Source organism: Gadus morhua, chromosome 11 (assembly GCF_902167405.1).
Source record: "Gadus morhua chromosome 11, gadMor3.0, whole genome shotgun sequence".
NCBI classification, from domain to species: domain Eukaryota; kingdom Metazoa; phylum Chordata; class Actinopteri; order Gadiformes; family Gadidae; genus Gadus; species Gadus morhua.
The window spans coordinates 30,220,945-30,232,658 of record NC_044058.1 but is presented as its reverse complement, the minus strand read 5'-3'; the positions used below and the strand labels follow the sequence as shown (position 1 = coordinate 30,232,658).

At 52.0% G+C, this 11,714-nt stretch overlaps 2 protein-coding genes across 2 annotated transcripts; both read right to left on the bottom strand.

Moving 5' to 3' along the window:
• Window positions 1–5,647: 5,647 nt before the first annotated feature.
• Window positions 5,648–8,374, bottom strand: sub1b (SUB1 regulator of transcription b). The gene is made up of 5 exons (XM_030370297.1): window positions 8,245–8,374; window positions 7,498–7,567; window positions 6,732–6,878; window positions 6,175–6,283; window positions 5,648–5,983 (listed from the first exon to the last, which is right to left on the bottom strand). The coding sequence occupies exons 2-5, from the start codon at window positions 7,564–7,566 to the stop codon at window positions 5,904–5,906; spliced, it is 405 nt and encodes a 134-aa protein (XP_030226157.1). The 5' UTR covers window position 7,567; window positions 8,245–8,374; the 3' UTR covers window positions 5,648–5,903.
• A 167-nt stretch (window positions 8,375–8,541) lies between these two features.
• Window positions 8,542–10,692, bottom strand: uqcc3 (ubiquinol-cytochrome c reductase complex assembly factor 3). Its single transcript, XM_030370298.1, has 2 exons — window positions 10,388–10,692; window positions 8,542–9,098 (listed from the first exon to the last, which is right to left on the bottom strand). The coding sequence occupies exons 1-2, from the start codon at window positions 10,502–10,504 to the stop codon at window positions 8,976–8,978; spliced, it is 240 nt and encodes a 79-aa protein (XP_030226158.1). The 5' UTR covers window positions 10,505–10,692; the 3' UTR covers window positions 8,542–8,975.
• Window positions 10,693–11,714: the final 1,022 nt, after the last annotated feature.

Here is an 11,714-nt window from a genome sequence, read left to right as displayed (position 1 = left end):
CATCGGGCAGCGTCTTTTCCTAGCTGTCTGTGTTGTTTACGGGAATGGGTTAACCTAGTGATTGTCAATGCTTGGCACTTGGTTCTATGAACATCCTTTCTGTACCCACAGATATGTTGTTGTTTTTCTTTCTCCGGAAAAATGTACAGATTGTAAGTCACTTTTGATAAAATAATCTGCTAAATGACCTAAATGTAAATGTTAATATGATTATTACTACTACTTAAGAGCCGTAGTGGTAGCCAGCATGAATTATCTTCAATAGGACGGCGGCGTCCAACAGGACGTGGATGTTTTCCTAAACCGTCACATCACAGGTCATTAGGGACAGGAAGTAGCACCGATTACCAACGAGGAAGAAGGAACAACACAGCCACCACAACATAAACCATCAGCTACAGTCGCAGGACCTGAGAGAGATCAGGCAGAGCGGAGCTGCTCAACGGGGAACAATGCTGAGGTGGTTAGCTCAGCTTAGCGATCAACTATCAGCTCAACACTAGCAGCTATCCTCTGTCAGCTAAGAGTTAGCCGCTATCAGCTAGCAGCTATCAGCTCAACGTTATCAGCTAGCTACTAGCCTCTAGCAGCTATGAGCATGGCTTAGGACAACACAAAACCACACTGATGACAAAACCAGTTTCAACTTGTTTTAAATACCTCCAGTTAGGATTTACTTGGTGTTTGGAACATCTCTCCCTTCTCATTGGTCCTTTCACAGAAGTGACATCTTCCATCTCTCTGAACACAGTGAGATTACCCAAGATGGACGTCATATCAAATACAGATCCTCCACATCATCTAGACCAGAAGATTGAAGGCTATCGAACAACCATTTAAAATACTATTATAATACTAGATACATTATATAATATAATACTAGTAAGATTCTGGTATTATGGAAGGTATTTTAGAGAAGTATAGTCAGTGTATTGTAGAGCAGTATAGTAAGAGGATTGTAGAGCAGTATAGACAGAGTATTGTAGAGCAGTAGACAGAGCATTAAAGCGAAGTATAGACAGAGTATTGTAAAGCAGTAAAGACAGTAATGTAGAGCAGTATAGACAGAGTATTGTAAAGCAGTATAGGCAGAGTATTGTAAAGCAGTTAAGACCGTATTGTAGAGCAGTATAGACAGAGTATTGTTAAGCAGTATAGACAGAGTATTGTAAAGCAGTATAGAAAGAGTATTGTAGAGAAGTATAGACAGAGTATTGTAGAGCAGTATAGACAGAGTATTGTAAAGCAGTATAGAAAGAGTATTGTAGAGAAGTATAGACAGAGTATTGTAAAGCATTATAGACAGAGTATTGTAGAGAAATAAAGACAGAGTATTGTAGAGCAGTATCGACAGTATTATAGAGCAGTACAGACAGTATTATAGAGCAGTATAGAAAGATATTGTAGAGCAGTATAGACAGAAAATTGTAGAGCAGAATATACAGAGTATTGTAGAGCAGTAGACCGAGTATTAAAGAGAAGTAAAGACAGAGTATTGTAAAGCAGTAAATACAGTATTTTAGAGCAGTATAGCCAGAGTATTGTAGAACAGTATAGACAGTATTATAGAGCAGTATAGACAGTATTATAGAGCAGTATAGACAGAGTATTGTAGAACAGTATATACAGTATTATAGAGCAGTATAGACAGAGTATTGTAAAGCAGTAAAGACAGAGTATTGTAGAGCAGTAGAGACAGTATAGTAGAGCAGTATAGACAGAGTATTGTAGAGCCGTAGAGAGAGTATAGTAGAGCAGTATAGACAGAGTATTGTAGAACAGTATAGACAGTATTATAGAGCAGTATATACAGTATTATAGAGCAGTTTAGATATAGAGTATAGAGTATTGTAAAGCAGTAAAGACAGAGTATTGTAGAGCAGTAGAGACAGTATAGTAGAGCAGTATAGACAGTATTGTAGAGCCGTAGAGAGAGTATAGTAGAGCAGTATAGACAGAGTATGGTAGAGCAGTACAGAGGCTGGGTTCTGGTCAGACACTAACAAACGTCCACTGATGGGCACAGCAAGGGGGGTTGACGAGCGGAACCAATCACACAGACAGCACTGCCAGGCTCTTGATTCTGATTGGCTGACAGGAGGCTGAGTGTTCTGTGTTAACGAGGTTATTGAACAGTGTATTGTGTTCTAGGATCTCAGCGGCATGTGAGGAAGGTATTGAGGAGCTGTGTTGACAGATGTGTATATTGTTCCATCCAGGAGGTTGTTGGTTCAGAGCTAAGTTTAGCCCCAGAGTCGGGGCTCCGCACTAAATCACAAAGTGGTCCGGAGCGTCTGACACCAAAAGCAAACGATTAAAGCTCTGGGCTTACACCAGACATTCCCCGCCTGGCAACATCTGGACGACCTTTCACACCAACAGGCTCACCTGCAGGCTACCGTCCTGCTGGAGGGGGGGGGGTGGAGGTGGAGGGGGGGGTCGTGGAGGTGGAGGGGGGGGGGGGGGTGGAGGTGGAGGGGGGGTGGTGGAGGTGGAGAGGGGGGGGGAGGGGGGGTGGTGGAGGGGGGGGGGGGTGGAGGTGGAGGGGGGGTGGTGGAGGTGGAGGGGGGGGGGGGGGGGAGGGGGGGGGAGGGGGGGTGGTGGAGGGGGGGGTGGAGGGGGAGGGGGGGGGGTGGAGGTGGAGGGGGGGGGTGGAGGTGGAGAGGGGGTGGTGGAGGGGGAGGTGGAGGTGGTGGGGGGGGTGGAGGTGGAGGGGGGGGTGGAGGTGGAGGGGGGGGTGGAGGGTGGGTGGTGGAGGGGGGAGGTGGAGGGTGGGTGGTGGAGGGGGGAGGTGGAGGGGGGAGGGGGAGGTGGAGGGGGGAGGTGGAGGGGGGGGGGGGAGGGGGGAGGTGGAGGGGGGGATGGAGGGGGAGTTGGAGGGGGGGGTGGTGGAGGTGGAGGGGGGGTGGTGGAGGGGGAGGGGGGAGGTGGAGGTGGCGGGGGGGGTGGAGGGTGGGTGGTGAAGGTGGAGGGGGGAGGTGGAGGTGGAGGGGGGAGGTGGAGGTGGAGGGGGAGGGGGGAGGTGGAGGGGGGAGGGGGAGGTGGAGGGGGGAGGTGGAGGGGGAGGGGGGAGGTGGAGGTGGTGGAGGTGGAGGGGGGAGGTGGAGGGGGGAGGTGGAGGTGGAGGGGGGAGGTGGAGGGGGAGGGGGGAGGTGGAGGGGGAGGGGGGTGGTGGAGGTGGTGGAGGTTGGGGAGGTGGTGGAGGTTGGGGAGGTATGCAGCGAGCCACGGGGAGAAGGAATGTGCAGCAGAACCGGCCCCTGACCCGGGCTCCAACGCAGCGCAGAACCTCTGTGTTGACTGAGGGCCCTCCTCCGTCAGCCTCTCCTCCGTCAGCCTCTCCTACGTCAGCCTCTCCTCCGTCAGCCTCTCCTCCGTCAGCCTCTCCTACGTCACGCGTCCTCACAGCCTGCTCCTACTGGTCCGCCCTTCAGCGACTCATTGGCCGACGGTTACAAGGTTCCCTCCAATCAGCAGGTGTGAGTCTGCTCTGTGTGTTGTTCTAACAGTGTGTTGGTTCTCACTGTGTTGGTTCTCACTGCGTTGGTTCTCACTGCGTTGGTTCTCACTGCGTTGATTCTCGCTGCGTTAGTTCTCGCTGCGTTGGTTCTGTATTGGTTCTCTCTGCGTTGGTTCTGTGATGGTTCTCTCTGCGTTGGTTCTGTGATGGTTCTCACTGCGTTGGTTCTGTATTGGTTCTCTCTGCGTTGGTTCTCTTTGCGTTGGTTCTGTGTTGGTTCTCACTGCGTTGGTTCTGTATTGGTTCTCTCTGCGTTGGTTCTCTCTGCGTTGGTTCTGTGATGGTTCTCACTGCGTTGGTTCTGTATTGGTTCTCTCTGCGTTGGTTCTCACTGCATTGGTTCTGTATTGGTTCTCTCTGCGTTGGTTCTGTATTGGTTCTCTCTGCGTTGGTTCTGTATTGGTTCTCACTGCATTGGTTCTGTATTGGTTCTCTCTGCGTTGGTTCTGTATTGGTTCTCTCTGCGTTGGTTCTGTATTGGTTCTCTCTGCGTTGGTTCTCACTGCGTTGGTTCTGCGTTGGTTCTCTCTGCGTTGGTTCTCACTGCGTTGGTTCTGCGTTGGTTCTCACTGCGTCGGTCATATACTAGTGATCATACAGTGTTGACATGATAGTTGATGATGTTGTGATGACAGAAGAGCGCATTGATAGAGTGTGACATAGGGGGACTGGTTCAGTCCCAGTATAGGGGGACTGGTTCAGTCCCAGTATAGGGGGACTGAACCAGTCCCCCTATACTGGGACCTGAACCAGTCCCCCTATACTGGGACTGAACCAGTCCCAGTATAGGGGGACTGGTCCCAGTATAGGGGGACTGGTTCAGTCCCACTATAGGGGGACTGGTTCAGGTCCCAGTATAGGGGGACTGGTTCAGGTCCCAGTATAGGGGGACTGGTTCAGTCCCAGTATAGGGGGACTGGTTCAGGTCCCAGTAGTGGGACTGGTCCCAGTATAGGGGGACTGGTTCAGGTCACATGACTCTCTGACCATTCCTACCAGACCGGTAACAGGACGTCCTGGATGAGACCACGACCAGCAGCTCAACCAATCAGGAGCCCTCAATTTTAGAACCCCAAATCATGGTTTTCCTTCAAAGGCTGGAGAAGAGGGGTCAGGGTGTCGCCGTCCTGTCCGCCGTCTCAGAGGTGGACAGGAACACAGTCGGTACGTGATCAGGCCTCGAGTTAGAGTGGCATAAAGGCGCTCTCACACTAGGGCCGTTTGCCTTTTCCGTGCTGCAGGAAGATCCAGCACGGTTCCCCCCCTCCCCCCGCTGGCCCGTGGTCACACTGCTCCCAAAGGCCGTGGCCTGGGCAAGATTGCTCCTTCATACATACGTCATCACGTCGTAATACGTTAAATACGTCATCACCAAGACTCCTCGCCGCCATAACAACGATGGAGAACAACAACGTGAATGCTGTCGTCGGCCCACATTTCAAGTAAACACTCGACTTCACCATCGCACCAACGTAAACCCACTCGTGAACCGCTTGCCGCCATTGTTTTAAATGATTGTTGTGGGGAAGAAGGGCATGGAACTATAGAGAAAGAAGGGTCGCGCAAGGACTACGTCATCCAGCTCACGTTGCGTATCCGCGCGTCATCTCATTAGCATCTGTACTTTGGCCACGGCACACCTTTCCCAAGTGTGCCGTGGCCATGGGGCTGTTCCGTGCTGGAATACGGATGGCGTGGTCACACTAGCCAAACGTTCTAGAGTTTAGTATGCAAATGAGCTCGGGCACGGGGCCGCGGCCCTAGTCTAAGTGGCCGCTTAAATAGTTTGTTTGCATGTTCTTTGAGAATATGAAGCCTAATTTAGATTGGAGCGAGATAGAAACACTAATTGGGAAAGCAGCATACGTCCGTAAAGAAATTAACATGACTGCCTATGTTTCAATATGTGACCCGAGCCTGCCCCCTGGTGGCCAACTCACAGAATTAGCCCGGAGTGTGACCCGAGCCTGCCCCATGGAGGCCAACTCACAGAATTAACCCGGAGTGTGACCCGAGCCTGCCCCCTGGTGGCCAACTCACAGAATTAACCCAGAGTGTGGCCCGAGCCTGCCCCCTGGTGGCCTACTCCTACCCCACCACCCCAAAGAGACCAACGGAACACAAATCATCTGGGTCAGTCTTTTTATTGTCAATATCCCAAAGAAAACAGACACACACACACACATACACGCACGCACGCACACAGGGCCTATCAGCCCAACAGGTAGGAAACGCCGCTTCTGCGGGTCATCAACAACACAAACTACCAAACACATGCAGGAAATATTTGGTCCAATACAACACAAAGTTCATCTAGTCGACTATAAAAAAACTAAAGGAGTCAAGAAGTCGTTTAACAAAAAGAAAGGCAGGAGGAGCCCGCCTACAGCTTCTTCACCGCCTCGTCGATGTCACTGATCTGCTCCTTGAGCTGGCTCCACTGCTCGGCGTTCAGCGAGATCCCTGGAGGAGCAGGAGGAGGAGGAGGAGGAGGAGCAGGAGGAGGAGGAGCAGCAGCAGCAGCAGCAGGAGCAGCAGCAGGAGGAGGAGAAGGGTCAAAAGGAGGAGGAGCGTAAAAAGGGAGGAGACAGCAGGACATGTTTAACCAGCAGTGATATGACCGTGGCTGAACAGAAGGAGGTGGAGTTCTGTACCTTTCTTCCCGGGCTTCATCTCTCCGTCCGGGTTCATCCAGTACTCCCTGATGTCCACCAGCGTTTTGCCCTTGAAGTCCCTGACACTCACGTACCGCATCTTCCCGATCTGAGACACAGACAGGAGGTCAACAGCAGAGCCTCCTCCCTCCAGACATTGAACACAGATCCCAAACTGGAACCACAGCTGGGGCCTGGAGCATCGCCTAGCAACATGGAAGAGCCCCATGCCTGCTATGCTAGCAGGTGCCCATCGCTAGCTCTAAATGCTAGCAGACGCCCCTTGCTAGCTCTAAATGCTAGCAGACGCCCGTCGCAACGCTCCAAATTGCCCTCCTACCTGGAGCCTCGCCCCTCCTACCTGGAGCCTCGCCCCTCCTACCTGGAGAGCCGCCCCCTCCTACCTGTAGCCCCTCCTAACTGGAGCCCCGCCCCTACCACCTAGAGCACCGCCCCCTGGCCACTCCCACCTAGAGCACCGCCCCCTGGCCACTCCCACCTAGAGCACCGCCCCCTTGCCCCTCCCACCTGGAGCCCCGCCCCCTGGCCCCTCCTACCTGGAACATGCCGTCCTCTACGCCGCCACCGCCGCCAACGCCGCCGCCGCCGCCGCCGCTCTTGGCCGAGCCGCCCGCTCTCGACGGCTCTCCGCCCTTCGGCTTCTTGGCCGCTTTCTCCGGAGCGCTCGGCTTCTTCCGCTTCGCCTAGCAACACACCACCCCGTCAGCTGATTGGTGGTCAAAGATAGAACCTGTCTCCTATTGGTCCTTGCATAAGGATCCCTTCTCAGCTATTGGCTGTCACAGATATAACCTGTCCCTTATTGGTGGTCACAGATAAAACCCTGCTCTAATTGGTCATCACAGATAGAACCTGTCTCTTATTGGTCGTCCAAGATAGAACCTGTCTCCTATTGGTCCTTACATAGAGACACTTCTCAGCTATTGATCGTTAGTTACGCAGTTGTCAAGTCATTATTTTGTCATTAAGCAGACGCCTACACATAAACAGGCACAGCAAAGTTAGTCGGACGCCGTCATACCCGTCACTCAGGACGTGGTCCTACCTGTCACTGAGGACGTGGTCCTACCCGTCACTCAGGACGTGGCCCTACCCGTCACTCAGGACGTGGCCCTACCCGTCACTCAGGACGTGGCCCTACCCGTCACTCAGGACGTGGCCCTACCCGTCACTCAGGACGTGGCCCTACCCGTCACTCAGGACGTGGCCCTACCCGTCACTCAGGACGTGGTCCTACCCGTCACTCAGGACGTGGCCCTACCCGTCACTCAGGCCGGGGTCAGCTGACCAGGTGAGTCTTACCTTGGTCTCTACCTCGCTGTCTGAGTCGCTGGCCGACGTGGACGACAGGATTTCCTTTGATTTCGGCATCCTGAAACAACAGATGTGGATAGAGGTTTGAAGAAAGGTCGACCCCGCCCCCTGAGTGGACACACGTTAAGGGTTTCGAACGTATCATTACTACTAGCTGAATAGCTTTGGGAGAAGGAAATACATTTGAAGTCACACACACACACAACAATACACAAATAATTCACACACCCAACCGTCAGCCTACAATCAAAACAGAGCTACACACAGAGATTGCTGGCTGTGTGGGTAGGCTGTGCGTGCGTATATGTAGGCTGTGCGTGTATACAGGCTGTTTGTGTTTGTGTATGTGTAGGCTGTGCTTGCGCGTGTGTGAAGACCACCTCAATGGCCGCTCGTTCCCACTGCGCTCAACAATGCGCGATTTCAGCAGCACGTGCACTTCGTGTTCACCTGCCCTCGAGGTTAGAGGTGAGCGCGTGGCAGTAGCATAATGTCGACTAGGAGAGACCACGGCTCGTCCTGTCTAGGATGCTCCACCACTAGCCTAGCTAGCGAAGCATCCTAGCCAGGAAGACTAGCCTAGCCAGTGGTTAGCCTAGCCACTGAGCTAACAGCTAGCTCCTCTACCTGGTTTCCTATCCTAAGCTATCAAACGCTCTTCTAGCCTCATCCTGCGGAAAACTTCATCAGTGTAGCATCAAGCTGTGTAGCATAGCGCGTGCGGTGAGTTCTTACTTGTGTCTGGTCGCGAGGCTGTGGAGGTCTGGAAGCGGCAGCTCGAGACGAGGACGGACTTAAAGAAACCGCAGCTCAGCTATGTGCGCGTGTAAGTGTCGGACATGATGTGTGCGCGTGCGTGTACGTGTAGTGCGGTCCTTAGAATGAATTACTAATTCTGATAAATTCGTAAAAACCTTTTGCCAGTAATGGTCAACATTTACATATTTTTGTTTCTTTAATTTTCAGCTTCTTTGACAGTGTTTATTTATTTACAGTTTGTATTTTAAATCAGATGCTTCTGCGAGAATAGGCTGGAGTTGACAGATGTTCTTTTAATGACATATATAAAACTGAACCAAAACACACAAACATGTTGAAATATTCCTCACAGTGCCGGTTGCTATGGTTATGGTTCTTATGCTATATTATCATACGTCCTCACATCAGAGGAACACAGCCACCTAGAGAGGGGTTCAGTCCAGTTTAAACCAGTTTAAACCCTCTAGAACACCTAGAGAGGGGTTCAGTCCAGTTTAAACCAGTTTAATCCAGGGTCAACCCTCTGACCAGCATCAAGACTCTTGGAGCTCTGATTAGCTTCAAGCAGAGCACCAACAGGATGAGACGATGTGGGGTGAAGGACCACCAGGGCCCCCGCCCTGCTCAGCCCAGCCCAGGGGGTCCAGGTGGCTCTGGGGGTCCCAGCAGGTCCGGGGGGCAGGTGGACCTTGGGCTCCCCGGTCCTCTCACCTCCCGATGCCCCGGGCCAGGTTGGCGTCGGTCTCGGCGGCCTCCTTCAGGACCTGCATCATCAGCGCGTTCCGCCGGCGCGTCTCCTCCGCCCGCAGCGGGTTCGCCTCCGGGAGGTTCTGAGGGGACAACAACCGTCACGTCACTGGTCCTTCAGCACAGCTCCGGGGTACCCCTAGTGAGCCCAGAGCCTCTGGGGCAGTAGTTCTCAGATGGGGGGTTTGCATGCCCCTAGGGGTACTTTGGAGCACTGCAGGGGGCATTCAGGAGGAGATACTACTTTAAAAGAAAGCCAACTCATTTATAATTCCTGGTTGAAATCTAAACAAAGAGGAGAAAGGAGAATCTGTGGAGGGAGTACACTAGTAGGATGAGGGGGAGCACCACCTCTCCAAAGGACCAGAGAGGAACCTCCTCTGAAGAAGAGCGAGGAACTCAACATCAACATCAACGACACAGCAACATGAGACACCACGTTCAGACAGGAACCCCTGCTTTACGATGTGAACCCCTGCAAGACATTAACCCCTGCTTTACGACGTGAACCCCTGCAAGACAGGAACCCCTGCTTTACGACGTGAACCCCTGCAAGACAGGAACCCCTGCTTTATGACGTGAACCCCTGCAAGACAGGAACCCCTGCTTTATGACGTGAACCCCTGCAAGACAGGAACCCCTGCTTTATGACGTGAACCCCTGTTTTACATCAGGTTCTAACTAATATAGTTCACTTCATCACCATTGGGCCAAAAAGGCAATTAAAATGACTGCTCCTGAGTGAAGTATTGTGGGGGTTTGATGAGGGACATCTTAAGCTACCCCACGAGTATTTCCAAATGCCAAACAGAAAGGATTTGACACCTAAACGCGCCCTGACAGCCTTGACCCGCACTGCGTGGGGCTCCACCATGTTGGAGAGGGCGTCCTGACGCCGCCATGTAGGAGAGGGCAAGATGTAAACAAATACAAATCAATGAATAAATACGACAAATTTAGTCCCTTGATAAATGTAAGCATTATGGTGCTTTTTATCCAATTCACTTTAGTGGTTAACAGGCCGATCTTGGCCTCTACAATTTGCTGAGACGTGACGCGAGGTTCAAAGTTCATGTGAACGTATAGGGGGTGTAACGTCTGGAAATCAATAAGGTTACTCCAATACTGACATGGTCAGAAATATGGTCTGAACACCCCCTAATGCTATGCTTTACCAAACGACATGAATACATGGCGTTCTATAAACTCAGATCTCACCGCCGCGCGTCCTGCCGCTGCGCCTTACGGCAAATAATTCCCCCTGCTGTACAAACGTCCTTTAGGGGTAGTTACACCACCACGACTACACTCTTACGGCTCCTGGGTTACGAACATACCGTCCTGCTCCTGCGGACCCATAATCAATAATCACCTTCACCATCTCCTTCTTGCGCTCCTCGGACGGTACCACGATGTACCACAGACCCAGCCCGCCGCCCACTGCCAGCGCGCACCACGCGTAGCTCACCACCTTGCGAAGCGCGCTCATGCCTTCTGTTTGAGTGAACGGCTGAATTCAGATAGTGGACCGAAACGCGCTGCGAGGCACCGGGGAAGTGTCAACGCATAGCACCAACTTTTTGTGCAGCGTTGTTGTCTGGTTACGTATCCACGGTCGTGTGTGCAATGCATTGTGGGTCAGGCGCTATATATCCGGTCGTCCTTCCCGATATCCTCGACCACGCACAAAAATACAGTGAACACAACCTTACCACGAGGCTGATGGGGAACGAAGTAAAGATATATCTGTCATATACGACAGATACACCCCTTTTATATATACACACCTAGATTCTATGCCCCTTTTCTTTGGTGTAATGCATGAACTTTACGCGAGAGGGCACCAGATCCACACCTCATGATAAAATGCATAATTAGCTTCTCATGGAGGATTACAAAAAGAGAGTGCCTTAGCATATTAACCGGCACCAGTGTTAATGTAAATGCATGTTAATGCTGGGGGTGACGGGTTCATTCAAACGACACAAATACAAAAACACATTTTATTCATTGAGTTTAGATCAGACCGGAAGGATCAGACAGCATTCACAGCTTTTCGTTCCCACCCCCCGCACATCGTCCCAGGGTTCTGCCAGGACCACCTACCGTTCAACCCCTACAGTTACAACCCCACCCCCACACCAGACCCCGGGTCCTCCAATAGACCCCGGTCCGGGTTCTATTGCAGGGGTTTCCCCAAGTTTCCTCAGACCGCCCGTCAGTGGACCGGAGGCGTGTCTGAGGAAATGTGTTTCTGGTCCCACGGTATCAAATATTAAAACAGAATACCATCAAAACAAATCCTTCCAACGTCCATCACAGCCTGAAATAAAACATCCAACAAGGGAAGAAATGTTCCATGGAGAAATTAAGAAACCGAACACGACGGGACAGAATAATCGTGGCAGACCCTGGAACATCTTCAAGATCTGTGGTTGTCACATCACATGTGGTCCTCACACAATACGGACCAGAGGGAATCCCATACGATTAAAAACAATCGCCGCTCCCGACAGAGCGCCCTCAGAGCGCCCTCAGAGCGCGTCCTGGGAGGTCCTGTAGGACCCTGGCGGCCACGTTGAGGCGTCTAGAGAGAGCGCCCTCAGAGCGCGTCCTGGGAGGTCCTGTAGGACCCTGGCGGCCACGGTGAGGCGTCTAGAGAGGTCTCCTGTCAAGGCTCAAACCAACGTAAGGATACC